Genomic DNA, 27,047 nt, shown 5'->3' with positions numbered 1-27,047 from the left:
TTTGAGGTGTTTACATGTCTTCCCATTAATCATTAGTTCGCCCCAGTGCATTTCCCCTCACTTTTCAAACTGCAGAAAGTCGGGGCAAGGGGGAGAGTTAAGAGGGCACCAGAGTGCTTTAACCCGCTTTAAATGTGCAAGCCTAAAGTCCAATTTAAATGTGCAAACCTAAAGTCCAGTACACACTTAAATCCCCCCTGCAAAGGACTGACAGTCTGTATGAACCTAAGAGTCTATTTGTTTTGTCAGTAGACAGTGGTGCCCATCCTTCTAAGCTCTTGAGTATCCAGAGTTGTGCTGCCACTCAGCTTCTAGTGGGGAGGAAGCAGAATTGTGCCCAGAGGGATGCCAATTCTAAATCCGTGTCTCTGTGTCTTTTAGCTTCTGGACCAGGGAATTTCTTTTTCCAGTTTGGCTAAGCTGCAGAAGAGTCCCATCTCTACCGAGACACACCTACTTTGCCAGACCTGCTTCTTTTAACCTTGAGTTATGTTCTCCCTTCATCACATCTCGACGTTTCTTAGGGCCGTGGCGTTTTCTCTGTTGGAGACCTCAGTTTTTTTGTGTGTGCTTTAGAGTGTTAACGAGAAAACCAGCGCTTGAAGAGAGAAGGGGGAGGGGCAGTGAAGGAATATACTTTTTTGTTGTTTGTTTTATTGTTAACTTTATTAAAAAAATGAGAGAGAGAGAAATAATAATAAAAAAATGATTCCTCCATGATAAGTAATTTCAGACACCCAAAGCTGCTGGGATTGAACTGGTGGAATGCCTCACCTTCTGAGACAGGCCTGAGACTTTTCTTAAGGACATAACATGCCTTCATATTTATGTAAGTAAGAAGAACCTAATGATGAGGGGTTTTCATGCTTTGGTTCCATCATCCTGGCTGTAGCCACACCAGACCATATAAACAAAGGTATTCACACACTTACGGAACACAGGCAAATAGGGAAGTTCATGCCACTACTATCAGTGATATTCATCTTTGGAATAGGGAGATGCCCCCACCCTCACTTTTCAGCACCTGCTGTTATACCTCCAAAGAGTCTGTTTAATTTTGGGGGGAGGGGAGGGGAGCTTCTTCGTTTCCAATTTCTTGAGTACTTCAAGGAAATGGTAAGGGCTGATTTACCATGTAGTTGTTTGTCGTTTGGTGACGACCCCTGTAGCACAGCTGTAAACCTGACTGCATTGAAAGCATATGCTGAATGTCAGGTGTCATGAAAGATCTCTGTATGTGTGCATGTGTGTGTGTGTGGTTTTGGATCTGCAGTGGCCATTTCGCACATGCAAATCACTCGATGTCAAGGGTCACGGTTCATACACGCCACGTGCAAATCCACCCTAAGCGTCGGAACCTGTTCCTTAACCAATGTATGGGATCTTCAAAACCCATTCCCCCCCCCCCTCGGAAATGATTTTTCAGAATTGACCGACAATATGTACAGCCTTGAAGAGGACAAAAATCAGTAAGCATTTTTGGGGTATGTGGGGCTTCTGGGGTAAAGAGGACTGCGGAGTTCCTGCTGGGCAGCCCTTGTAGCATGCTGTAAAGGTGCTTGTCATCTCCAAGCACAAATCTTTTGTGCCGAGAGCTGAGTTCAAAATATTCTGCATACATCTTTGTACTCGTGGAACCTCAGATTTTGCTCAGAGCTGAGCTGTGAACCTACCCGATGGGCTGTTTCACAAGATGATAATTTGCAGTTGAAATAGTAACAACCAGCCACCCTGGAATTGTTGGCTGGCTTAAAAAAACCTGGTGGTAATTACTGTGAATATTGGCCACACCAAGTAACTGCGTTCATAATACCTCCTTGTTTGCAGCAGTTGGCTCATTCCTTTCCTTCGCAGTGGCAAGCCATCTTAAGTAAGTGTTTGTCCCTTCCCTGCCCTACTCCAAACTTGTGACCCGTTTTTGATCAGTGATACTTTAATTTACTGGTCCATCTTAAGAGGTGTCCTCAGGCCTTGCGAGTTGCTTGCTACTTTTGAAGCGGGTCACCTCCTGGCAGATGAAGGCTTAACAGTAGGTTTTACCTTGATCCCTGGTTCCCAACCCCAGCCTCCTACTGAAGTACCTGGGAGGAGAATCTCTCTTGGCAGAGGTGCAGTTGATAGCAGGAAGCACATATTGCTAGCTAGGCTGAAGGGAGGAGACAGCAAGGAAGTCAGCACCAGAACTGGGGAGCGGGATCTAGGTGTCTCGGGTTACATGAGGATCTTTTCGTGTTAACACATGGTCTTGGGAACGCCGTCTCTCTGGTTTAGGCCTGCATGATGTAGTTTTCATTGATGGGCATGTATTTCATTGGCAGAGTTATACACATCCCGGAGTCGAATCAAGTGGGTGTTTTGACTTGCGTATACTTGGAATGTTAATCACAAAAAAATAGGACAGTTGTGTTCAAAAATTGGCAGGAAAGGATACGAAGCCACAAAATCGCTCTTCATAATTGTCTTGCGCTGAAGCAAATTATACAAGCAGGGTGTTGACCCTCAGTAGCCTGATGCTACTGGACACCTGGGAAAAGGAGGACTGAAGCATCCTCTGGAGTATTCCCCTCCCCACCTTAGATTATTGGCTGATTGAGATCCCTTTGTCCAGAAAATGAGGCTTCCATGGACGTTGATATTTTTTCGGTGAGCTGCAGATGGACATCTTCTTAAAGCTTTCGTGGGAAGTCACTTCCTTCATGTCTCCAGGCATTTTGAATCCTTTTGCGATCTAAAAGCTAACAATAGGCAGACGTTTCTGGGACCTGACTTGGATTGTGATGCTGGTGAGTGCCAATTTCAAACCAACTACTGCAGGGTTTTTGTTTTGCCTTTTTATTGTGTGTTTCTGACTACCTGAAGGTCTGCTTCCATTCCACTAAGGAGGCCTCATAGGTTTTTGATTATCTGTTAAAAGTAGCAAGCAGGAACTGTAGGATCTGCTTCTAAAAATCCTCCGCACCCAACGTGGCATTTTAAACTTTTGCATCTCATTCTTAAGTTTATTTTTGAATTTATTCGCATTGCGTTTAAGAGCTACCAGACTGTTTTGTTGCCGATGGCCCCCGTAGGCTCTGCCTCGCCATCTGTATCTGTGTGCGACCTGATAGCGGTAGACCAGGCTGGTTGCAGGTGGGAATTGCATTTCTGAATGCTCTCTTAAGTGAACAACTCCCTGGAAGTAGAGAACTGGCTCGGAGGCAGGCTTGAGCTTTTCTCCCTGCTGCGCTGGCTTTGTTTTGTATCGTGCACTTAAGCCTCAGTGGGAAGGTGGGGTGAGAGGAAAAACCAGGGGACCTTTTCCAAGTAGAGAGACCTGGGGCAGCTCCCACCTTGCTTGTGAGCCACTGCGCTCAAGGGCGAAGTTTTCTAGGAAAGCTCGCCATTTTGCCTCGACGTTTCTAATTCTGTTTCCCCACCCCACCCCAAAAGACACACACTCTTTTTATTTCTGTGCACTGCCTTATATTTCCTTGCATGCACTGCATCCTTTTTGGAACTTCCGCCTGAGAGAAGGACAGGTAAAACCAGTGTTGAAGCCATTTGGAGCTGAGGCCATTTAGCTATAAATATTCAACATACTCTGTTTTGCCTCAAGTGTGAGGGTCTAGCCTTCCCCCCGTTAAAAAGTTTGTTGCATGATCTCTTCTAGAGCGACACCCCACTCCCCCCTCTCTCCTGGGGATGGCTTCACACTTGGATTAAGTAACACACTGTCCCACTTGAACTCTTTCACCTTTCCAAAATGAAGATTATTAGCGGAGAACAAAAACTGGTGACTGTTTCGTTAGGCAGGATTCATAATGTGTTTATATGCAGAAAATTTCAAACCAGACTGAAGCAAAAACCGTATGCAATTGATATTAACTTTATTATAAACTGTATATGATGTACAAAATAAAAAATAAACAATCCAGATCTCACTGGTGACTTTTGCCTCCTTGAATAGATTGGACACTGCTGAGGTTTCATGTGAATGTGGTGGTACGAAGCTGGATTGAATGAGTAGCAACCGTAGAGCCCATCCCAAGAAATTTTTGGTGGCCAAATTTTAAGTTATACGGTGTGCAGCTAGTTTCCCCTTTGCTGGCACTGAGGGTGGGAGAGGGGGAAAAAAATGATGATTCTTCGGGAGAGGCCTTGACCTGGTCTTCAGATCATTTGCAGAAGGGGAGTATATACTCAGGTGCTTTGGGAAAGTTGGCATACAAATAAAATTAGAATAGAGCAAAACCCAAATCTCACCAAGCACCAATTCTTATTCTCTCCCCCCCCCCCCCGAGATACCCTGGCACGTGAATATCACATGAAAAGCACTCTCCGAGAGACCCACAAACTGCAAGAGAAAGTCTGTTGGGGAGTTTGGCCCCTCTTGTGGCTCATTTCCAAGAGAAAATCTCTGGTAGCAAGTAATTGCCCGTTTGGGTCCCCAATGACGATGCCCTCGGCTTCTATCTGTGTAACCTCAAAGTTCACCTAGTGATGGCTTGAGCAAGCAGCTTTCTTTTAAGTATAAACTCAGCAAACATTTCTGTATATTAATAACAGATTTATTTAAGTATATTTTACAGTTGCTATGAGTCTTAAGCTCTTATTTGGCCCTGGATCAGAGTTAAAAGGTATTTTTTTAAATAAATAAAAAGTTACACCAGTCAGAACCACAAAGATGTACTACTTTGATTTGACTGTATTCAAGACAGACATATTAACAGAAACTTGACCATTAGATAACCAGTATGTGAAATCTTAATCTGGCACAGGTATTATGCACAAATACAAGTTATGATGATGTGATGGATGTTTCCTGAGCGACAGTTAGCATAACCAATTCCCCCCCACCTTGTGTAACTAAACATTCAAGTGAATTAGACTTCGATGTACAAACCAAAAATACCATCTTGCTTTAAATCAGTGTTTCCCAACGTTGGGTCTCCAGCTGCTTTTGGACTATAATTCCCATCATCCCTGACCGCTGGTCCTGTTAGCTAGGGATGATGGGAGTTGTAGTCCCGAAAAATCTGGCGGGCTGAGTTTGCCTAGGTCTGGTTTAGAGCAAGTTTAAACCTTCTGTTTCAAGTTCAATCCTATGCCAGGCACTTGCTCATATTACTCTTGGGAGCATTCACATGAACAAAGCAGTAGGTGTGTTTTACTTCCAAGCTGTTCCCATGGTTTAGCTCAGAGCTGCCCTTCCCTCTTTTTTGCCCCAAGTGAGGGTCATTATTCAGTGAGGTTATACAAGAATAAGCACTGAGGGATGGGGGGAAACCCTGATCTTCTAATAGCATAAATAAGCCAACTCTGGAATGGGAGGTATTTTAGATCCTGTGCTTTGTACAACTTCAAACAGAAAGTAAAAGCACACACTACAGATTTCTGCATGGACAGTGGTACCTCAGTTTACGAAATTAATCCATTCCGAAAGTCCGTTCTTAAACCGAAACCATTCTTAAACCGAGGCGCGCTTTCCCTAATGAGGCCTCTCGCCGCCAGTGCCCTTCCTCTGTTCAGATTCCGTTCTTAGACCGAGGTAAAGGTTCGCAAACCAGGACACTACTTTCGGTTTTGTGAAGTTCATAAACCGAATCGTTCATCAACAGGACTGTTCTTAAACCGAGGTACCACTGTACTTGATGAAAAACAGCATGCTCAAATGTCGTACATAACTACTGCTGGAATGCAGTCAGGTAAACAACGCGCTCAACAGGACATGTCAAAGTTGCAAGGCGAGAGGAGGATATTTAATAGGAAACTGAAATATTCAGTAAGTGAGCAGCAGTTCTATTCACAAAATTAAAAAAAAAATCTTGCAATAAGAGTGGCTGGGAGTTTTATTTATTTTATATCTAAAATAGGCCACTGTCAAGAGTCTAACCATGATCCAGCCGAGTTTTAAAAAAAATACGCTGCACTTGTCTCATACGTCTGTAGACCGGCATACTAGTCTGCATAAAAGGCAGATATAAAAACTAAACAGTACCTTTATTTATTCAGAATCTGATGTATCCAGAGAAGAAAGATGGGGAACCTGTGGCCGTTGTGTTGTTGAATTCCAATTCATATCACCACTGGCCATTGGTCATGCTGGCTGAGGCTCTACATACTTATCTGAGAATAATTTTATTATTTGTATTTTTATTTATTGAATATACCGCCCTATACCTGGAGGTCTCGGGGCGGTTCGCTGAAAAGATTACAATATATAAAATCAAAATAACCCAATAGCACCCCCCCCCAAAAGAAAGAGCCACATTTTAAATGGGTATGGGGTGTCTATCAGGTCAACCAAAGGCCTGGTTAAAAAGGAACATTTTTGCCTAGCATCTAATGGTATATAATGAAGGTGCCAGTCAAACTTCCCTGGAATAAATCACATTAAACTCAATGGGACGGCTGAGTAAATATGCACAAGACTCTGCCATATAAATATCTATATAGCACTTGTCTGTGTTCACATGCTAGCGGAAAGGCACAGGTTCCACCACTGTCTTGACCAACTTAAAATGGGGGGGGGGGGTCATTTGCTGTACACAAACTGCCATATAAGTCCTTGATTAAATACACTTCATGTTAGGATTTATGGACGCTCTTGACTTCACAAGAACCCTGTTGGTCCTTGCAGCAGATTAACTGCTGATCCAGTTCTAGCTTTTGAAACCCTTTCGGAAATGAAGTGACTGAAGAGAGATGCCATTAAACCACTGTAACTAAGCTGAGATCTGAATCCAGCAAATCCAAGGCCGTTGCATGGAACTTTTCCTTTATTCCTTTCAATCTGCACTTCACAGAATTATGGGGGAGCAGTGTGAGATCCCAAACCAGGCAGATTGGGCCTACCTACTCAGCAGAACGTGGGGGAGTGAGAATGGATTGTACCACTTCACACTACAGATGAATCACATCAGCTACCCAGAGTGGCTGGGGCAACCCAGCAAATATTTTTATTAAATAATTATTAATTTGAATATACCCCTCTGTAAATATGTCCCCTGCAAATAACAAACCAGCATGGTTCTCACCTCACCTTTTCCTTGCTCTGCTGGCTTTCTACTTGCAGAGACCGTCGAGGGGAAAAAATTAACTTCTCACACATAAACATTTGCAGTCTGACGTGATATAACCCATTCTACCACTTCGTTCTGCGAGAGCCCTAACAGCACAAGGTCTAGTGGATTTACAAGCAGTGGCCATGCTTAAAGGATGTTTCTCTACCTTTAAAACAAAACAAAAAAAAATGTTTGTTTTTTTTAAAAACGACCACAAATCAAGTTGCATTAATCTTAATTCACACATATAACAAAGGCGCTAATTTTCCATTACCGGCCTCTAGTGGTATTTTTCCCTGAACGAGAAGAAATTTCTCTGAAGAGACCAGCTAAGCTAGAATTTAATAAGAGTTGGCTTTAGTTGGAGGACGATACTTGGATGTGTGTGGCTTGGGGAGTTGTTTATAAAAAGGCTGCACATTGCTGCCGATGGATAAAGGCTGCAGTAGAAGAAGGGCCCTTAGATGATGATGCAGGCGTTAAAAGGGGAGCCCCGCTTACTCCCCCCTTGAGTTGGCACCAGTTTCCCCTTTCCATAGTACCCAGAAAAGACACACCTCACCTCAATCTTTTTAGAAAGCTGGAGCATCCACAGGCCATTCCCGTAGGACAAAAGTCTCCCGCCCCCTATTTCCCCGATTTCCTCGCCTTTGTTCCCTGCCTTTTCCAGCTTAACAAACTCGAGGAGGTCAATGCCGGTTTGGACAGCTTCTACGCCGCTGGCACAGCCCAGGGTGATGTGTGCCCGACTGCCTTTCGGGAGGCTGGCGGCTGGCTGAAGCACGTCCACGTCGCCAGGCCACAGAAGCATCTGCTGGTCGCTCAGTTCCACGCGGGCACCAGCTGTTCTCGGTGTGATGAAGAGAGCAGAGATGGTCAGGAAGAAGGCTTTTCCATAAGATGATTTAACAGCCTGAGTGGGGTGGAGGGGAGAAAGGATTTCTGTTAGGGCTGCCAGTGCACTCAAAGACTTGTTTTAAGATCGTCTTGCTTCATCAGTTATTGGTTGTGTTTAAATGACTGGATTTGCTTGTTAAAATCCATGGAGGCTTTTGCTGTTGTCGACTGAAAACAGCCTTGCAAAGAACTCCACAAAAGCTACTAACCTACAGTGTAAAAACAGAAACTAGCTGGACTTCCATGAACACAAAAAGCTATCACACACACACGAACACCATCCGAGAAACCACAGGATTGCAGCCTAAGATAAAGTGGGACATAAAGCTAGTGGCATCTAATTTACAAAAGCTTCACTGTCTGGTTGCAAGTAGCCATTTGCCAGTCTGACAAGGTTTCAAAATAAATTTTTGCAAATGTATATCCTGCCCTTCCATTCAGGTATTTGCAGAGCAGTTAACAACAAAACAACAAGCACTATAAAATCAAAGGAAGGAAGAATAAGGAATGATCACTTGAAGCATAAATATATTTTAAAATAAATAAATAAATAAATCTGGGAGATGTGATTGTGGAGCTATATGTAATCCTATTCAGGTACTTCTCCCCAAGTTGGGAGGGGGGGAAGGAAGGGGTAACTGTGCAGAGTCTGTAAACTATTTGTTCTAGTTTCCAGTTATGTCTGCTTACAACATACAAGTCACATTTCATTTTAGGGACTTCACTGGAATCTCTTATTGGCTTAAAAAAAAACAAAACCCAAACCAGAATTTGTGCAAAATCTCAAGGCAAGTTTTGAAAGGGACTATATGCAAGATTGACTTGATTTATGTAACATGTCATTTGTAGGGACTTGAACTGAGTTTGCATACTCTTTGCTGAGCTGTTTGCTTTCTTAATTGAATTCTAAAAACCTCTGCTGGGCACCCAGGGACATATTCAGCCCGACTCTTCCACTAGCACAACATAACTTCCTCTCCCCTGCAGCCCCCCCAGGCACTCTCAAAATCTGCTCTAGAAGTTTGGCGGACCTTCCAGAGCAGATTTTGAGGGCATGCAGGGAGGGGAAAGGAAGGGGAAAGCCCCGGAGTGCAAAAGTAATTCTGCACTCAAGGCGCTGGGTGCAACTGCAAGGATACATATGGATTCCCTTGGAAATGGTCCGCTCCCATCTCAAAAGACAGAGGAGGGTGAAGAAGTTGCAGTTTCCAACGCAAGAACATACGGAAAGCTCCTACAAGAACCACCCCTTTTTCCTGGTCAGAGAAAGCAAAGTCGTCACCTCCTGCTGTGCGTAGTCATCTGATCCAGGAGCCTTCCCGTAGTCGGTGAATTTCGTGGTACAGTGCAAGACCCCCGGAGGCCTTTTCACAAAGTAGCCGGTCAAGTCAATTTTTGCTTTGGGGTCTTCACTGGGTTGTCCAACTGCAAATGAAGGAGGAAAATAATGAGTCTCGCAAACTGATTTAGTTGTTTCTTCCCACTTGCTTTTCCTACCCCAATTATTACCGTATTGGCCCAAATATAAGCTGCACCCGGAAATAAGCCACACCTTGAAAATTCAATGGGGGAAAAGACAATACGCGAATATAAGCCACTCCCTTAAAATTCCACAGACACTCACACCCATTCTGTTTTACCGTATGTCTGTTTCAGCAGCGATATCATAAAAGCCATTTTTCGTAAGGTCACAAATTTAAGCCGTACTTTTAACTTTTCAGCATCAAAATTTGGAGAGAGAAAAATGAGGCTTATATTCAGGCCAATACGGTATTATTATTCTTTTACTTAGGACAATGTGCAGGGTTAGTTTAAAGCTGGAAAAGAGTGGGCATTAAACACCTGCTGACAAAAACAAGATCTGGCTCTCCCTTTGCTAATTTTTAGCAAAGGGAGAGATACTGGCATTTGATTAAGACTATACACATGCAATGTACAGATTTTTGTAAAATTTAATATAAATTTAATTTTTTTAAAAAGAAAACTGCAGCTGCCTAGTTATGTTAAATTTCTCACAGTTTTTAATCACTGCTTGGAGGCCAGGTGCCTAAAGTGTTTAAGCCCTTGCTACGTCTTGGCAATGCAATCAAGAATTAATATGCAGTGGGGACACAACTATGGAAGGGGTCAACTTCAGCCAGTTCAGCATGGATGAGCATTTTTGGCCAGAAATGCACATTCACGGGAGCAATGTGGCTGTTGACAAAAGCAGCAGCTTACACCATCTGCCCCCTGGATAATGTTTAGAAGAGGTGGTGGGAAGTTGCGCTCCCCACTCACCACCCCCAGATAATATCAGACTTTCAATTCCCCATCATCCCTGATCATGGGCCATGCTGGCTGGGGCTCATAGGAGTAGGAGCCTGAGAACATCTGGAAGGTCAACGGTTCACCCCTGATCAAGCTTGATGGGCTGCCATTTCTAGGGGTGAAGACACCTGATAGCTGGCTATGTTGTATTGCAAAGTTTGTAATTCCAGAGGTGTTACAACAGGGGAGGAGAACAAGGGATGCAGCCTGTTAGCCAAGGAATTGGTGTCACGTGAAGCGCTTGCTAGCCTTGCCAATGTAGGTTATCTCCTTAAGTAGCATTGTCCAAATCATTTTATCATTTCTTAGGGATCCAAATGGAAAGCAGGCTGAATGTGTTAGTAGGGCAAGGTCACGGCATAGAATGCAGAAACTACATTCATAAGACTTAACCGAGATGTGGATGCTAACTTTCTAACTGCAAGTGCTGCTGCAGTTTAGCTTAGGAATGTGGTGGTAAACTTCCACCAAGCTGGGTTGGCTTCATTAGGGGCAATTTGATGCCAGTAACTAGAGAACATCTTTAAGATGAACTGCCAGTTGTGGCACGTTTAAAGGTGCCCTGTTCCTGGAAATGGAGGGTGGCTAATGGATGGGAAATATTCCTGTTTGGGTAGGGCTGTGTGGCACATATGATGAAACATCCCATGCGCGCACAGGGGGAAAAACATAGCATTTAACATCCATTAAATGTTGGCTTTCATTAAAGAAAAGGAAGTAAGACTCACTAAAGAGCCCCAACCCATCCATTTTGTGTGTGCTTCTGTGGTCCAAAGGGGCTGCCTCCCTACCCCACCTGAGAGACTCCATGTTTTGAAAGCAAATGGGGCAATGGCTGCCCAAAACCACAAAAGATTTGCTGGGAGAGCACATGGATTTGTCAGTGGTCCAAACTCAGGTGGTGCTGAAGAGCTGCTCTGCCCTTCATGTGAGTAGCAGAAGCCACGCATCATGCACAAGCTATGCACATGGGGAAAGTTACCTAACCTACAGGCACAGGTTGCGCAATTCACCTGCTCTTGGTCCACAGTGGCGTGGGGTGTTATGTAGCCAAGGGTTCAGACATGTCAGGATTTGGACAGGGCTTCTGCTTCTGCCATCAAGCTAGAAAGCCAAGTTCTTCCAAGCCAGGAGACCCCACCCAATCCTGTTTGTAGGATCCTACTTTGCTACTAGGTTGGCCCTGCCTTTATATTGGCAAGCACCAGAGTGTCACAAGCCTTGCACAGGGAAGGCAGTGTGGATGAGCTGCATAGTCCTTGTGACGGGCACTCTGGTTCTTTTGTAGACTTTTGTGGTGGACTCTCTTCCATTGGAGGTTTTTAAGCAAAGGTTGGGTGGCCATGTGTCAGGGATGCTTCAGTTGAGATTCCTGCTTTGCAGGGGCTTAAGACATGATAACCCGTGGGGACCCTTCCAACTCTACAATTCTAGGAGTCTATGACCATGCAGGTGCCTAGCATGGCACTTCTACAGCTGGTGGTGGTGACAGTGGCAGCTCTCCTTGGTCCCAGCTTGTGCCATGAATTTTCCACTACTCTGGCACAGAGGTAGAGGGAGGATGCTAGAGGATTCATTCTAGCACAGTGCGGTGGCAGAACTAACTTATTTTGGGATATACACTGCAAAAAAAAGAAGATAATTGGGACTTGATATTCCATAGTGCAACCTAAAGCTTGTTTCTGGCTCGTAACACCCACAGCCTGCCTATAGATTTGATCCAGGAGTGAACGTGAGCAGCTTTCTGCACAGCCTCCCGAAACCAAACGTTGGAGAACACTGAGACGCCTCAAAACAGAACTGCTGAAGCGAAGGAGAGGTGGGAAGGAGATCCCCTGCTACTCCTCAATGGGGGCTGATTTCTTGGCAGCATCTTTAACGAAGATGGGCCGGAGGTCCCTGCAGCCATTGGGTGGCTGCTGCTGGTGTAGGATGGGGGAAGAGGGGCTGGTCTCATTGGTTTCCAGAGCCAGGTAACATGGGTGCGCGTTTGGAGGCAGGAGCTCAGGGAACATGGGCAGGATTAGGCAGTGGCCCCATAACATCTAAACACTTTAGATGTTAGAACAGATCCCCTTCGTTCACAGCAAGAGTGAGGAATGTTTGCTCCTACAGATATTGTTGGACTACAACTCCCATCAGCCGCAGTCAGCATGGCCAAGGGCTAGGGGATGGTGGGAGTTGAGCTCTAGCAACTTCAAGAAGACTGCAAAGTTTTCCAAACCTGCAGCACACAGAACATTCTCGAAGGGTGAACTTGTGGGTTCTGCACCAGTGTCTCCCTTAACAATATGCACTCAGAATTAACAGAGTTTTGATTATGCACAGTGCCTTTTGTTTCCCCAAATGATTCAGTAATTATTGGATTCAACAGGGTGCGGCACAAATGGGTAATGAGCTTTCTCGTCAACAGGACAACTGGAAACTTGGATATCTTAAAAAAGAGAGAGTTTGCTGAACAGGTATAGGGTACCATCAATTAACCCCAAAGGAAACAACATGGGAGCTAGATAGAAATTGCTTATCTTATGCTCAACTAGTAGAAAGCCAGGTCTCGTGGGTTAGTTAGTAGAAGGCAAATCTGACACAAAAACCAAACATGTTTTGGGGGGACCCACAGTGTTTAGCCTCCTTTCTGAAGACTTTGATACTGGCAAGCTCGTCCAAAAATGCCTGCCCGGTCTTCCGCAAGTTCTCCGAGCTCCTTTTGCTCAAAAACCACCCATAATACAAGGGAAGGAAATCCTTTTCCAAACTGGGCTTCAGCTTCTTCAGCTCGTCCGCCGAGAGTTTCCACTGGTTCTTATCCTTAAGCTGCAAGCAATCCATTTTCCACGTCGTCTTGGGCTCCACGATGATGACCTGGTAGCGGAAGGTGTCGGCGATGTCGAGGATCTGATCCAGGCGCTCCCTCTCATGGTGGGTGTCGTCTACCACCAGCACGCTGATGTCACGCTTGCAGTAGTCGCTTAGGTCCTCGTCGACCTTGCTGTAGTCGTCGGGAATGGCGCTCCTGACAGAAGGCTGGATTTTGTAGTTGTCAGCGGAGATGACCTTGCAAGCATCTTTGTACTTGTCGTGGATGGCCTGTGCCAAAGTGGACTTCCCGCTGCCGGGCAGGCCACGCAGAATGAACAACGTCTTCGACTCCCGGATGGTGGCAATGGTGTCGTTGTCGTCCAGGAAAGGGAACTGCAAGCTCTCGGGGCGCTCCTTGGGCTGGGAAGACATTTTCCTAAATATCTTGGGCAGGAACGTGTGGCTCTTCCGGCCGAAGCCTTTGTTCTGGAAGGGAAGGGAAAGAAAAGGAATAGTTGTGCGCAGTTCAGCCGGAACATTCCAGAGAGAGATACCATCTTTGGGCCCTCAATAATAGGGCCACTGTTTTCAGTCTGAACCAGAGAGGGGATTTTTGTTTTTGTTGCTGCTGCTGCTGGGCTATTCAGATGGGCACAAATGGCCCAGTGATGGCTTTTAAATGATGCTATTATGTCAGCTAAGAACATGGTGCATTCCAGAAGCAGCAACCCTGTTAATCTGCTGTAGGGAAAAGGGGGGGGGGAGAAACCACACACCCTGTGGCACCTTTCAAAGACTAACGTTTCTTGAGGCCTACAGAACCTCATGCCACAAATACCTCTAATTTATGTACTAATCTTCCTCTAGAGAGCACCTTGCATAGGAAATTCGACGGTTCTTTTTTAAAAATTCCAAGTTTTGATCAGCCCCATATCGTCTTGCGGCCTAAGTGACTTTTAGCAGGGGGTGGGATGCATGTGTGCCAAAATCTTCTCTACTAACAAACCATGAAAATGGTGCATTGCATGTTCAGTGTTTCCCCGCCTCCTGCCAGTAACAGCCAATCAAGCAAGATGGAGAAATGAGCTGGTTTTGGACTACAGTTCCTATCATCCCCGACCACTGGTCCTGCTAGCTAGGGATGATGGGAGTTGTAGTCCAACGACAGCTGGAGACCCACTGGGAATCCCTGAACAGGAAGGGATGGCTCAACAAGTTTGTGGAGGATCTCAGTGGCGATCACGCACATTGGCTATGTTCTCCCCTCCAGTGTCAGAAAAGGTATGGGATTGGGATCACAGGTAGGGAAAGCCCTGCTTCTGGGCTTCCCATGGGCATCCAGCTTACGAGGTAATCCGCTTTCTCCCTCCCTCGATCAATACACACATGCAAGTAAACACTTGCCCACAAGCAATTCAGGCTCTGCCACCCAGAAGCATCAGCTGTGGCAGAGGGCATTCCGTTTCAAAGTTTACTTCTTCAGAAGCTTAAAACAAATGAAATACAACATGAAACTGAAGATGCAAAATACTCGCTGCCCTCGCAGCTGCTGAGGAAGTGAAGATGTTCCCTGTGAGACTATGACAGGCAGCAGAGGAAGCGAGAGAAGAGCTGGCTCTCTCAAGTGTGACCATTAACACACAACCTCTCTCTTATTCCTCCCCAAAGAGATACTTTGGTGTGAAGGCAATGACTTATGAATGGTAAGGTAAAGGGACCCCTGACCATTAGGTCCAATCATGGCCGACTCTGGGGTTGCGGCGCTCATCTCACTTTATTGGCTGAGGGAGCCGGCGTACAGCTTCCGGGTCATGTGGCCAGCATGATTAAGCCGCTTCTAGCAAACCAGAGCAGTGCATGGAAACACTGTTTACCTTCCTGCCAGAGCAGTACCTATTTATCTCCTTGCACTTTGATGTGCTTTCGAACTGCTAGGTTGGCAGGAGCAGGGACAGAGCAACAGGAGCTCACCCCATCACGGGGATTCGAACCGCTAACCTTCTGATTGGCAAGCCCTAGTCTCTGTGGTTTAGACCACAGCGCCACCCGCGTCCCTATCTTATGACTGGTGCTGTGTGACAAATGTATTGAGGTGGTGCAAAGGCTGGAAGAAGGGACAGGAATCCCTGAGAAGATAGACCACAGTACCAGCAGAGTTGGGCAGATTCTGTGCAAACATTGGCCATTTTTTAAAAAACTGCAGTCTTCTGTTTCTCACTGTAAAGCCTGGTGAAATGACCAAACTCAAAACGGGGCGGAATGGTAGTGAAAGTCCTACCCTACACATAGACCTCTTTACCCCCTTCCTGCAATAAGCAGAATAAGAACATTTCTCAGTGTGTGCAGAGTGTAACCTGCCAAGTTCAGTTTTCTCAGTGCAGAATTTTGATGCTTAAGGTAAAGGTAAAGGGACGCCTGACCATTAGGTCCAGTCATGGCCGACTCTGGGGTTGTGACGCTCATCTCGCTTTATTGGCCGAGGGAGCCGGCGTATAGCTTCCGGGTCATGTGGCCAGCATGACTAAGCTGCTTCTGGCGAACTTGAGCAGTGCACGGAAGCACCGTTTACCTTCCCGCCGGAGTGCTACCTATTTATCTACTTGCACTTTGACGTGCTTTCGAACTGCTAGGTTGGCAGGAGCAGGGACCGAGCAACGGGAGCTCACCCCATCGTGGGGATTCAAACCGCTGACCTTCCGATCTGCAAGTCCTAGGCTCTGTGGTTTAACCCACAGCGCCACCCACGTCCCTAAGCTAAATGAGCAGAGCAGGCAAAAATCCGAAGAGAGAGGACAGAGGAGCAAAAGGTGTGGGCCTGACCAGAGAGAAAGATCATGGCTCAAAGAGGATTTGAAGAAGCAGCCGGCTTTAGCAAAAACAAAAAACAGGCTTCCCCGGTGTGCCGAGTCCTTGGCAGAGCCAGTCCTTACCATTAGGCAGAGGGAGGCAGCTGCCTCAGGCAACATGTTGTTACTTAATTGGTTATTACTGTCTCGGAATTCCCAGGGAGAGGCACTTGTGGGATTTTTCTGGCTCAGGTACTAAAATAACTTGGCTAATAGGCTATGACTTGTCGGGGTGCAGTGATGGTTGATGTTCAGCCTCGGGCAGCAAAAATGCCACGGGGCCAGTTCTGCCATGGGTGACGGAAGCAGAAAACAAAGGTGGTGAGCCGCAAGCTGGGTGCAGAGTTTGAGAGAAGATGCAGGATAAAGAGAGATGGAAAGAGGTAGAGTGAGTCTTAAGCTGTTAGAAGTTGGGTGCTGCTGTTAGCAAGAAGGGGTAGCCAACCTGGCGCTCCCAGATGTCGGATATCCAGTCCTCACTGGTTCCAGCCAAGATGGCTGATGGCCAGGGATGATGGGAGTGATGCTGGAACAGCAACACCTGGAAGTCACTCCTGTTCTTCTGAATTTCAGAGACATTACACACAGTTGTTTCGCAACCACCAAAGCAAGCTTTTAGAAGCCTTTATCAGGGGATTGAGGCTACAATTTAAGGATCTAGGGGCCTTAAGAGACCACAAGCTTAACATGAGTAAACAGTGTGATGCAGCAACAGCAGAAAAGCTAATGCTATTCTAAGGCTGCATCAGTAGAAAAATATTGTCTCAATCAAGGGAATTAATAGTACCGATCTATTCTGCCTCGGTCAGACCACACCTGGAATACTGTGTCCAGTTCTGGGTGCCACAATTAAAGGATACAGTGGTACCTCGGGTTAAGAACTTAATTTGTTCTGGAGGTCCATTCTTAACCTGAAACTGTTCTTAACCTGAGGTACAACTTTAGCTAATGGGGCCTCCTGCTGCCACCGCGCAATTTCTGTTCTCATCCTGAAGCAAAGTTCTTAACCTGAGGTACTATTTCTGGGTTAGCGGAGTCTGTAACCTGAAGCATCTGTAACCCGAGGTACCACTGTATTGGCAAGCTGGAACAGAGGAGGGAGACCAAGATGATCAAGCATCTGGAAAACAAGCCTAATGAGGAACAGTTGAGGGAGTTTGGTATGTTTAGCCTGGAAAAGAGGCGACAGATGAGACAGGATAGCCATCTTCACGTGTCTAAAGGGACGTCACATGGAAGATGGAGCACGCTTGTCTTCTCCTGCTCTGGAGGGCAAGAATCAAGCCAAAGGATTCAAGTTATGAGAAAGGAGATTCTGAGTAAACATCAAGAAGTACAGTAAGACAGCTGTCAGGCAGTGGAACAGTCTCCCTCAGGAGGCTGTGGACTCTCCTTTCTTGGAGGTTTTTTTGCAGAGGTTGTGTGGCCATCTGTCATGGATGCTTGAGTTGAGATTCCTGCATTGCAGGGGGTTGGACTAGATGACCCTCAGGGTCCCTTCCAGCTCAGCTATTCTATAACTACATGTCTCCCAGATCACTGAAGATAAACAAGGCATCTGTGACGCCTTAATGACTATCAAAGTAGTTATAACAGCCAAAGGGACAAACCATTCACTACTTTTGTTGACTCAGAAGCAGGCAAGACCGAGTGGCGCAAGTCGACTAAGACTTGTACTACAATGTGGAAAAAAAGAAAGAAAACCCGTCTCTGTTCCAGTGTCCAGTTTCAAGTCACAGTGAAGATGCTGCCTGTGTTTGGTCAAGACAAGGGCGTTTGAGTAGCTATTGCACTATTTTGACAAAAACAGCTGCCTGGGGAACAGCGGTTAACAATGGCTTAAAAAAACACACAGAAGACAAAACAAAACAATAACTGTGGGTGGGAGGGCATACTCTGTGAGCACCAATTGTTTTGCAAGTGAAACTGAAATAATAAATGCTTCTGTTAAAAATGAGGGGGACGAGGCAAGGACAATGGTACCACACAAGCCAGTCTAAAGAGGAGAACTTGGATGGTTTTCCAGTGCGGAACAATTTGTCCCATTCTGCACAAAACAGGCCCCCTCCTCACTTTCCTTCCCTGTACCGCACACCAACAAGCAAAAAGGGAGGGACCAAATAGCAAGGAGGGCTCAGCTGCTTAGCTAGCTCCCCCTGCCCCCCACAACCTTTACATTACAGACTGCAGATAATTGTCATAATTTGTTGGGAATCCAAGTTCCCAATCCTGCAATGCAAAAAGAAGACTGCAATGCAATGCAGTGCAATTGTCCTGCACTGTCACACAAGCCAAAACCACTGCCTTATAAGTCCCTGCATTACAAATCTGTATCGTTTTAACGGTATAAATTTTTTAAGCACCTTCTCTACGATCAAACCCAATTCTGTGTACATATAATAATATACAATGGCCTGGATCCATATCTTAGAGATCCTTCTTGGAAAGCCCACTGAAGTCCATGTAACTAAAATAGATGGGACACACAACTAATTTAAGTGTAGCTGATTTCAATGAATAAAACTTACCAAAGAGACGTCCAATTTAATTAAAGCCTGTTCCTACAAACCCTCCAAGAAACAGCTGGATCATAAGTAACTACTAGAGATACCTCCTACATAACACATTTTCCACATTCCACTGAAGGGTCTACTGTACAAACTGTTACTTGCAGTATTCAAGGTGAACTGAGGTTGAAAAGCTGCAGCAAAATAAGGGAGGGGAGGCTGTGTGTCTGTGTGTGTGTGTGTGTGTGTGTGTGTGTGTGTGTGTGTATACTTGATATTTTGTACAAAAATATTAAAGTTTTATACTGGTTTTCTTTTTTATCGTGTAATGAATTTCTGTTTATATTTTTAAATGCAAGTCCATTGGAAACATTTTATGCAAGCGACTATGTAGTAATGTAGCAAAGGGACGCGGGTGGCGCTGTGGGTTACAGCACAGAGCCTAGGACTTGCCGATCAGAAGGTCGGCGGTTCGAATCCCTGTGATGGGGTGAGCTCCCGTTGCTCGGTCCCTGCTCCTGCCAACCTAGCAGTTCAAAAGCACGTCAAAGTGCAAGTAGATAAATAGGTACCGCTCCAGCGGGAAGGTAAACGCCGTTTCCATGCTCTGGTTCACTAGAAACAGCTTAGTCATGCTGGCCACATGACCTGGAAGCTGTACGCCGGCTCCCCCGGCCAATAAAGTGAGATGAGCGCCGCAACCCCAGAGTCGGCCACGACTGGACCTAATGGTCAGGAGTCCCTTTATCTTTATGTAGTAATGCACTACTATGTAGTAACAACAGAAAAAGGCACCAGGAGCTGCAATGGTCGAAGACACTTCTGTGTGTGCACTGAGAAGAAGGCTTCGAGCTCTTCATTTTGTGCCAAGTGAAAACTACGAACATCAAATGGAAAGTTGGATGCTAGTTTCTTCTTGCAAGTTGTCACAAGATTGCTTTCCACTTTTGCCAATTGCTGAGTGATGTGTTTTTCATTTTTGGTTACTGGTTGACTGCTGTTCACACATGATCCATCAGCAAGCCTTTTTTACATGTAATCGAACCTACCTCCCCTCTAATCCAGCACCCTTTTCTCAAGGATGAAAAGCTCCCCCAAAAGCAGAACACGAACACAACAGCTCTCTCCCTACTTCCACATCCTGGCAACAGCCTCCAAAACTGGATGGAGGTAGTGCCCAGTATTTCACAGCTCGATAAAAATGTGTGGCAACTCCAAGAAGAGTCAGTGAGCACCAGTTCAGACCCCGTCAATGTATATGTGAAGTCAGGATTTATTGCCCCATTTATTGCCCTCTTTACACTTGCTCTGTGTTAAACCACAGAGGCTAGAGCTTGCTGATCAGAAGGTCGGCGGTTTGAATCCCCGCAGCGGAGTAAGCTCCCGTTGCTCTGTCCCAGCTCCTGCCAACCTAGCAGTTCAAAAGCACGTCAAAGTGCAAGTAGATAAATAGGTACCGCTCCAGGCGGGAAGGTAAATGGTGTTTCCGTGCGCTGCTCTGGTTGGCCAGAAGCGGCTTAGTCATGCTGGCCACATGACCCGGAAGCTGTACGCTGGCTCCCTCGGCCAATAAAGCGAGATGAGCGTTGCAAGCTCAGAGTCGGCCACGACTGGACCTAATGGTCAGGGGTCCCTTTACCTTACACTTGCTTACATTGACTCACATCTGCCATTTTAACACCTATCCACCCAGTTTGGAGATACTCTTTTTAGGCTCGTCAGAATCTTGTTTTTATTCTTACCACCCTGAACGATTTGGTGCCATCCGCAAGCTCAGCTATGTAATGTTTCACCCATCGGTCCAAATTGTTTATGAACAAGGTAAGAAGCACAGATACCGATACCAGTGATTGGGGGACCCCACTTCTTAGAGCCCTCCCTTGAGAGGACCATCCATGTACCCCTACTCTCTGCTTCCTAAACTTTAACCAGTTACTGATCTACAAAAGGATCTCTTCTCTTCTTCCATGACTGCTACACTGACTCTGGAATCTTTGGGGAAGGCAGAGGTGTACATAGGGTCCCTTGCAGTGCTCCCCGAGAGGAAAAATTGTGTGAGAAGGACAGGAAGTTTCTTCTGTGTTTGATCTCACCATAACAGCATACGTCATACATTCCATAGCCTGATAGGTGATTTTTTGTGCCCCCCAGGACTGGGCCCTTGGCCTCTAGGCGAAGAATTTTACTGAAATATTTCTGAAAGTCAAAACGCACATTGTCTGCTAGATCACACCTATCCATATGGTTAACGGCATTCTCAAATTAATCTGAAAGATTAGATAGAAAGCCATGCTGGTTCTGCTTTAGTAAGGCTTGTTCTTCTATACACTTGGCAATTCTATCCTTAGTCACGCTTTTTGCTAGCTGGCCTGTAATTTCCCAGATGCGTTTTTTTTAAAAAAATAGTCTTGCATTAGTTACTTTGCAGCCTTCAGCTATAGAGGTTGCACGTTTTTCTTAAAAGTTCAGCAACGTCATATTTGTTTCTTAAAACCTCTTGGGTGGGTACTATCAGGACGCAGCGTTCTGATGGTTCTTAATCTGCCAGCAAGGCCTTCTCTGGGCACATTTCTCCACATTCGCCCTATATTTGTATATAGTCACATTTTGTCACCGGTAGCACCTAAGACCCATCCCTAAGCCACAGGGCCAGCCCGGGGCATTATGCCACTTAAAGCACAATGCCCTGTCACCCCCTGCTACTGCTGCCATCTCACCACAGATCCATGCCCTTGCACCTCCTGTACTCACACCACCGCAGGCATGGCAAGCATGGCACACACCTTGGGTTCAGATTTGCCGCCTGTGGCGAGAGTCTCACCCTGCCAAATAGGAGGGGAAGCCATTTATTTACAGCATGGGTAGGCAAACTAAGGCCTGGGGGCCGGATCAGGCCCAATCACCTTCTAAATCCGGCCTGCGGACAGTATGTTTTACATGAGTACAATGTGTCCTTTTATTTAAAATGCGTCTCTGGGTTATTTGTAGGGCATAGGAATTCATTCCTTTTTGCTTTTCAAAATATAGTCCGGCCCCCCACAAGGTCTGAGGGACAGTAGACCAGCCCCCTGCTGAAAAATTTGCTGACCCCTGAATTTTATAGGATTGGAGTAATCTGTGCCACCATATGCTGTTTTTATTCTTAAAAACAATGTAACAGCTGCCTCTAAACTGGCAGTTCCACACAGGATAGTGTTGTTTTGTGTGTGTGTGTGTGTGTGTGTGTGTGTGTGTGTCTGGTGTGAGTTGCTACTCTGGCCTCGCCTCTGCACCAAGTATGATTGGATCAGTGATTCCCAATGGAGGGATACAGTGGAACTGTCTGCCTTGAGCAGAAGCTGCCCGATGTGTCTCTGTATGAGTCACTGGTCTGGATTTGCCTCCTTCCAATCAGCCTCTACAGAGGGACAGACAATTCTGCCCCATCTCTGCACTGCAGACAATAGGAGCATTCAGTGCCTTAATACGGAGATGCACCAGAATGACCCATCCTCACATGACTCATGCTCTGGCCTTCCTCCAATCAAGAATCATGCTCAGAACAGATCGTGGAAACAATGCAGATCAGCTTCCCTGTGGGCAGGTAATTAAAAATAGCCTCACATTAAGAAGTAAATACTTAATTTAGGTTGTAGGGTTGTAAAACTGAAATTGTCCCGCATTTAAATTCAGTAAAAGTGCACCTGTCATCAGATTGGTCGATGCGCTTGGTTCAGGGTTAGGGTCCAATCAAGAAGGAATGTGATAAAAAGTAGGCACTCTTTTTCTTTTACCAAAATGGAAAACTAAATTGGACGCTGGAGCGCTACAACCCATAGCAGGCTGTTTCTTCTTCTGGGGCCAGTTTGGAATGCAGAATGTTTATCTGTCTTGCATTTGCCTAAAATAATGTGGCACGTTCAGCGACCACAAATATGCAAGCAGAATGAAGTGGGATCGAGTGGAGAAAGAAAGGTTTTGCAATAATATTCTAAACAAACAGATCTGAACATTTTTATTTTTTTTAAATGAAAACAGTAAGTGGTGGGTTTTTAGAGCAAACCCAGAGTTTCTAAGAACACTGATAGCCCCCATGACTTCTCAGGGTACCTGCACCCAAATTTGAAAAAAACCCCTCATGGAACACTAAACGAACACTAAACTGTTCTGAGCATGTGCCGAGAGAGAGGCAGAGAGAGAGAGATTTTCTATTCCAGCTGCCCTGTTGCTCAGCTGTTTGTGTGCTTTAGTTAAAAACAGGAAAACAAAACTTCATCATAAGCCTAAATATCGATGAAATGCTTCCCCCCTCAATTTCTTTAGCTGTAAATTGCTGTTTTATTTTTTTGAAACAATATAAAAATGCATTGGTTTCTCAGCAAATAAGGAAGGGTAGAGTTTTTTAAACTAGGCTATGTCAGCGAAAGAGTTTGGTTCCAGCTGTACACCAAAAAAAAAAAAAACCACCCTGAAAATAATTTTGTTTAACGAGTTGCTCATTGGCGGGGGAAAGCACCCTAGTTTTGTTTCCAAGCAGACTGCTTCTCTAAAAATATCTCAAATTTCTTCCTGTTCCCCCAGGGTTTTACAGGTGGAAAGGAAGTATCGCAGAACTCTCTTGCCTCCTGCCTCCAGCCAAGCAAATGAACAGCTTTCTCAGAAAGGCTGCAAAAAAGTTAGCATTCCTTATGCAAGATGGCATTTGCTGTTGAATGGAGAACAACTGGGATGTGGAAAGCTGGTTCAAGGTGTTGCACCAACAACTTGGAGGAGATGCTTGTAAATAGTGAATGACAGCCTAGGCAGCCAAGAAGGGCATGCCAAGAAGGGCATGTACCTTCCTCATAAACATTAGGTGCTGATGCAAAAAAGAGAGAGGAAAAAAAAGTTTAAAATCTCATTCTTTGCAGGGGATCTCAAACTTTGGTGGGAATAAGTATGCTCTCCTCACCCCTCCTCACATTTTAGAGAATTTCAACCACTACTCACAGGGTATTTCCAACTTTATTTATTGAAAAAATAGTAAACTTCCCCCTAAGAAACCCCCCCAAAAAAGCATCAGGTGTAGTGTAAAATTACACCTCACCTGTGAAGCAACAGAATACAACTCCAACTAAATCAAGGAGGAACAACCCATGTAAACTGACGTTTTCTCTTGCAAACTGATGTTTTCTTTTCCTTAAGTTGGGTTGGCATTCTCTGCCATGCTCGATGAAGAGTTTTGTGAAACTGAAGAGAGTTTAAGTGAACATATGTCCGTCACCAGGAGAAACCAATTTCCATGTAGCTCGCATTTGAGGCGGACAAAGTCTCTTACAAAATCAATTGTATATTCCGTATCCAGCTCTGTGTCATTCATAATGGTTGCAAATCTGACAAGAGCACCCACCCTGGCCATAAATATGTCTGAAAAGGGATGCCTTATCCTCCTTGCAAAATGCACCCTGCACGGGTGAATTTTAAAGCCAAGCGACAAATGCAGAGCTCTCTTCCTGTGCTCAGAGACCTGTCCCCCAGAAGTTAACTTCCACAGGTGTCTGTCATCCACTGCCCAGGCCCATCTCCCTCTACCTTCCTTTCCCCCTAAAATGAGGCTCATGCTGTAGCTTATGCCAGAAAAAAAAACAAAAGCACTTGGGGAAATGCTCCCTGCTCCTGTAGAGTGTCACCGCACATCAGCCACCGCCAGGAAAAGTGTGGCTTATTGAAAAACGTATTTCTGACAATATGCCTCCTGGACTCACCCCATCCCATACAAACCAGCCCATCCCATACAGAAGTGGTCTGGGTAACCAGCATTCAGAAGGGTGAACGACCTCCCATCAGATGCCAAGGGGATAAAGAACTACACATCTTTTAGAAGACATCCGAAGGCAGCCCCGTTTCAGGAACTTTTCAATGTCTGACTTCTTATTGTGCTTTCAAATGTGCTGGAAGCCGCCCAGAGCGGCTGGGTCAACCCGTTCAGATGGGTGGGGTATAAATAAAACAACTATCTGACTTTTAGAAGACATCTGAAGGCAGCCCTGTTTAGGGAAGTTTTTAACGTTCGACGTTTTATCGTGTTTTTGATATTCTGTTGGGAGCCGCCCATGCGGAAACCCAGCCAGATGGGCGGGGTATAAATAATAATTTTTTATTATAATAAAACTATTGTTCTTATCATTTAAAGTCTAAAACTGGTCCTCAATTCACACCCATCTTAGCATCCCCCCCCACAGCTCTGGGGAACAACCTTGAGAATATTCCCCCCCCAAAATAAAAATTTCTACAAGCCACCCCCCCCCTCAAGCCCAAGACAATGAAAGAAGGAGGCTATCCCTATGGGGTATAAATAAATTATTATTATTATTATTATTATTATTATTATTATTATTATTATTATTATTACCTGTCTATATACGCTTAGGACTGGTCCCTTATATCCCTGACAAGCACAAGGGCAGGCAGAAACCCAACAGGTAAGGAGGAGAATCGCTTGACCTATTGAGCACCTGGCAGGCTCAAAGCTTTTGTCTGGGGACAAAGTCTCATTTTCCCCTCCGGCTGCTCGCTTACCTGCTGCAGACCCGGAGACGCGCGCGCGCCTCTCGCCCCTTTGCTCCGCCCGCTTCCCCACACTTTCGTTTCCCGCCTAGGAGCCCCTTCATTCCGCCCCAGGACGACGACGAGCCCACTCACCATGGCAGCGCCACCGAGCGGAGGGTCCCGGACGCAGCGGAATCGACGCCTCGGGAAGGTGCAAGACCGCTTAATGGACTTCGCCTGCGTTTAGAGGGACGGAGCCCCCGCGCAGCTGCTTTTCATACACCCGGGGGGGGGGCGGAGGGGGCGAGGCGGGAGTGAGGGGAGGAGGAGCAAGCCACGCCCCCTCCCCCGAGTCCCTGCCTGGCACGGCAGGAGGGAAGGCGCGGTTTCGCGGCGCAAGAGCGCGGAAGCGGAGCGCGGGTCGCGCTGCCCCCCAGAGGCCGCTTGGCTGCAGGTTCCTGCGGAAACCCCGCTTAAAAAATACTTTCGGAACCCGAAAGGAAGAAGTAGAGGTTAGCTAAACAAGCTATAGCTTAGGGCCCCACTCTCTTGGGGGCCCCCAAAAAATTTAAAGGGGAAAAAAGCTGGATGCACATCTCCAAAACATAAGATTAAAAACAAATAAAATGAAACCTACATACAGCAACAGTGTTTTGTGTTGGGTAGGCTCCTGTGATGTAAGTCATGGGCCCCGCCTGCTAGCCTGCTCCCTAAAATATCACTGCTTTGCTCCTTTCTATATACAGTGTACAGTGGACGCTCGAGTTGCGAACGTGATCCGTGCAGGATGCACATTCACAACCCGCAGCTCTGCATCTGCACAAGCCCTGGTTGCAATTTGGCGTGTTTGCACATGCGCAAAGCGTGATTTAACGCTTCTGCGCATGCGCGGCCGCCGAAACCCATAAGTATCCCATTCCGGTACTTCGTCCGCAACCCGAAAAAAACGCAACCTGAAGCATCTGTAACCCGAGGTATGACTGTATAGGGTGCCTAAATTTTGCATGGACTGGTTGCATGGCAACATGTGCAATGGCTTTAGATACCTATTAGGTCCAGAAATTACCATATAGCATATATTCAACACAAAAAAGCGACAATTTGTTGTTGACAAAGGACAGCTGGACATATAAAGGGAACCATTACCTTCAGTAGCTTAGGGCCTCCTCAAACCTAAATCCGGCCCTGGGAGGGAGGGATATGCTTTCTTCGTTGCAGCAGGGGTCGTGAGAAGAAATGCAATCGCCCCAGGCAACTCTGGAAGAGGAGAGCCAGCCAGGATTGCACCCAAACGTGAAGAAATTGGAAGAGAGGCATCCTATGAAAATGTTGTGTCCTAAAGGGGGTGCTTCCTCGTGCTGCCCCAAGAAAATAAGGCAGCCTAGTAAGGACCGAGCATGCTTTAGTAGACCGATAATTTCACTTTTTTTAGTAGATCGGTAATGTAAGCGTGATGGTGCTGGTTGGGAAAGAAACATGGGGGTGGATGCTCTGCTTTTTAAGGAAGATACACTATAACAATTTTGTTGCAAACCTCACTGGTGATACCAATTGCCCTTTTCTCATATACGTTTTATGATCTTGCAACTCTTAAAATGGCCTGAGCGGCACTTTGATTCTTTAAAACGACAACCACCAGACTTTGGCTAATTATTTATATCCCGTCCATCTGGCTGGGTTTCCCCAGCCACTCTGGGCGGCTCCCAACAGAATATTAGAAACACGAGAAAACAGCAAACATTAAAAACTCCCCTAAACTTCCTCTAAAAGAGAGACAGTTGTTTATTTCCTGGACATCTGAAGGGAGAGCATTTCACAGGGCGGGCACCACCACCGAGAAGGCCCTCTGCCTGGCCCCATATAACCTCGCTTCTTGCAGGGAGGGAACCCCAGAAGGCCCTCGGAGCTGGACCTCAGTGTCCGGGCTGGACGATGGGGGTGGAGATGCTCCTTCAGGTATACTGGGCCAAGGCTGTTTAGGGCTTTAAAGTCAGCACCTTTAATATACTAAGTATATTTTAATATATGAAGAAATTACCCGTTTCCTATCCCTGGATAGTTGGATACCGACGGGAGGGAAATGTTAGCGTGCCTTCACTTGCCACAGGCACCTGGAAGAAATTCACAGTTTTGCTGTG

The 27,047-nt window shown here is 45.9% G+C and overlaps 2 protein-coding genes and 1 long non-coding RNA gene across 3 annotated transcripts in view; 1 reads left to right on the top strand and 2 right to left on the bottom strand.

Annotated features, from left to right (window-relative positions):
- The window catches only part of DNAJC7 (DnaJ heat shock protein family (Hsp40) member C7), a 43,606-nt gene extending 36,355 nt beyond the window's left edge, over positions 1 to 7,251 (top strand). Inside the window, exon 14 of the mRNA XM_081884164.1 lies at positions 382 to 7,251. Coding sequence (XP_081740290.1) covers positions 382 to 419 — 38 coding nt within the window. The 3' untranslated portion in view covers positions 420 to 7,251. The remainder of the gene's footprint in view (positions 1 to 381) is intronic.
- LOC309354443 overlaps positions 1 to 27,047 on the bottom strand; it is a 609,149-nt gene that overhangs the window by 489,736 nt on the left and 92,366 nt on the right. The gene's annotated exons all lie outside the window — the stretch shown is intronic.
- CNP (2'',3''-cyclic nucleotide 3'' phosphodiesterase) lies at positions 6,504 to 25,214 on the bottom strand. The gene is made up of 4 exons (XM_081884264.1): positions 25,063 to 25,214; positions 12,869 to 13,535; positions 9,223 to 9,365; positions 6,504 to 7,956 (listed from the first exon to the last, which is right to left on the bottom strand). The coding sequence occupies exons 1-4, from the start codon at positions 25,063 to 25,065 to the stop codon at positions 7,504 to 7,506; spliced, it is 1,266 nt and encodes a 421-aa protein (XP_081740390.1). The 5' UTR covers positions 25,066 to 25,214; the 3' UTR covers positions 6,504 to 7,503.

Source organism: Podarcis melisellensis (assembly GCF_964234715.1).
Source record: "Podarcis melisellensis genome assembly, chromosome: 13".
Lineage (NCBI taxonomy): Eukaryota > Metazoa > Chordata > Lepidosauria > Squamata > Lacertidae > Podarcis > Podarcis melisellensis.
Note: the sequence above shows the minus strand (reverse complement) of the source record. Positions and strands in the feature narration are given on the sequence as shown.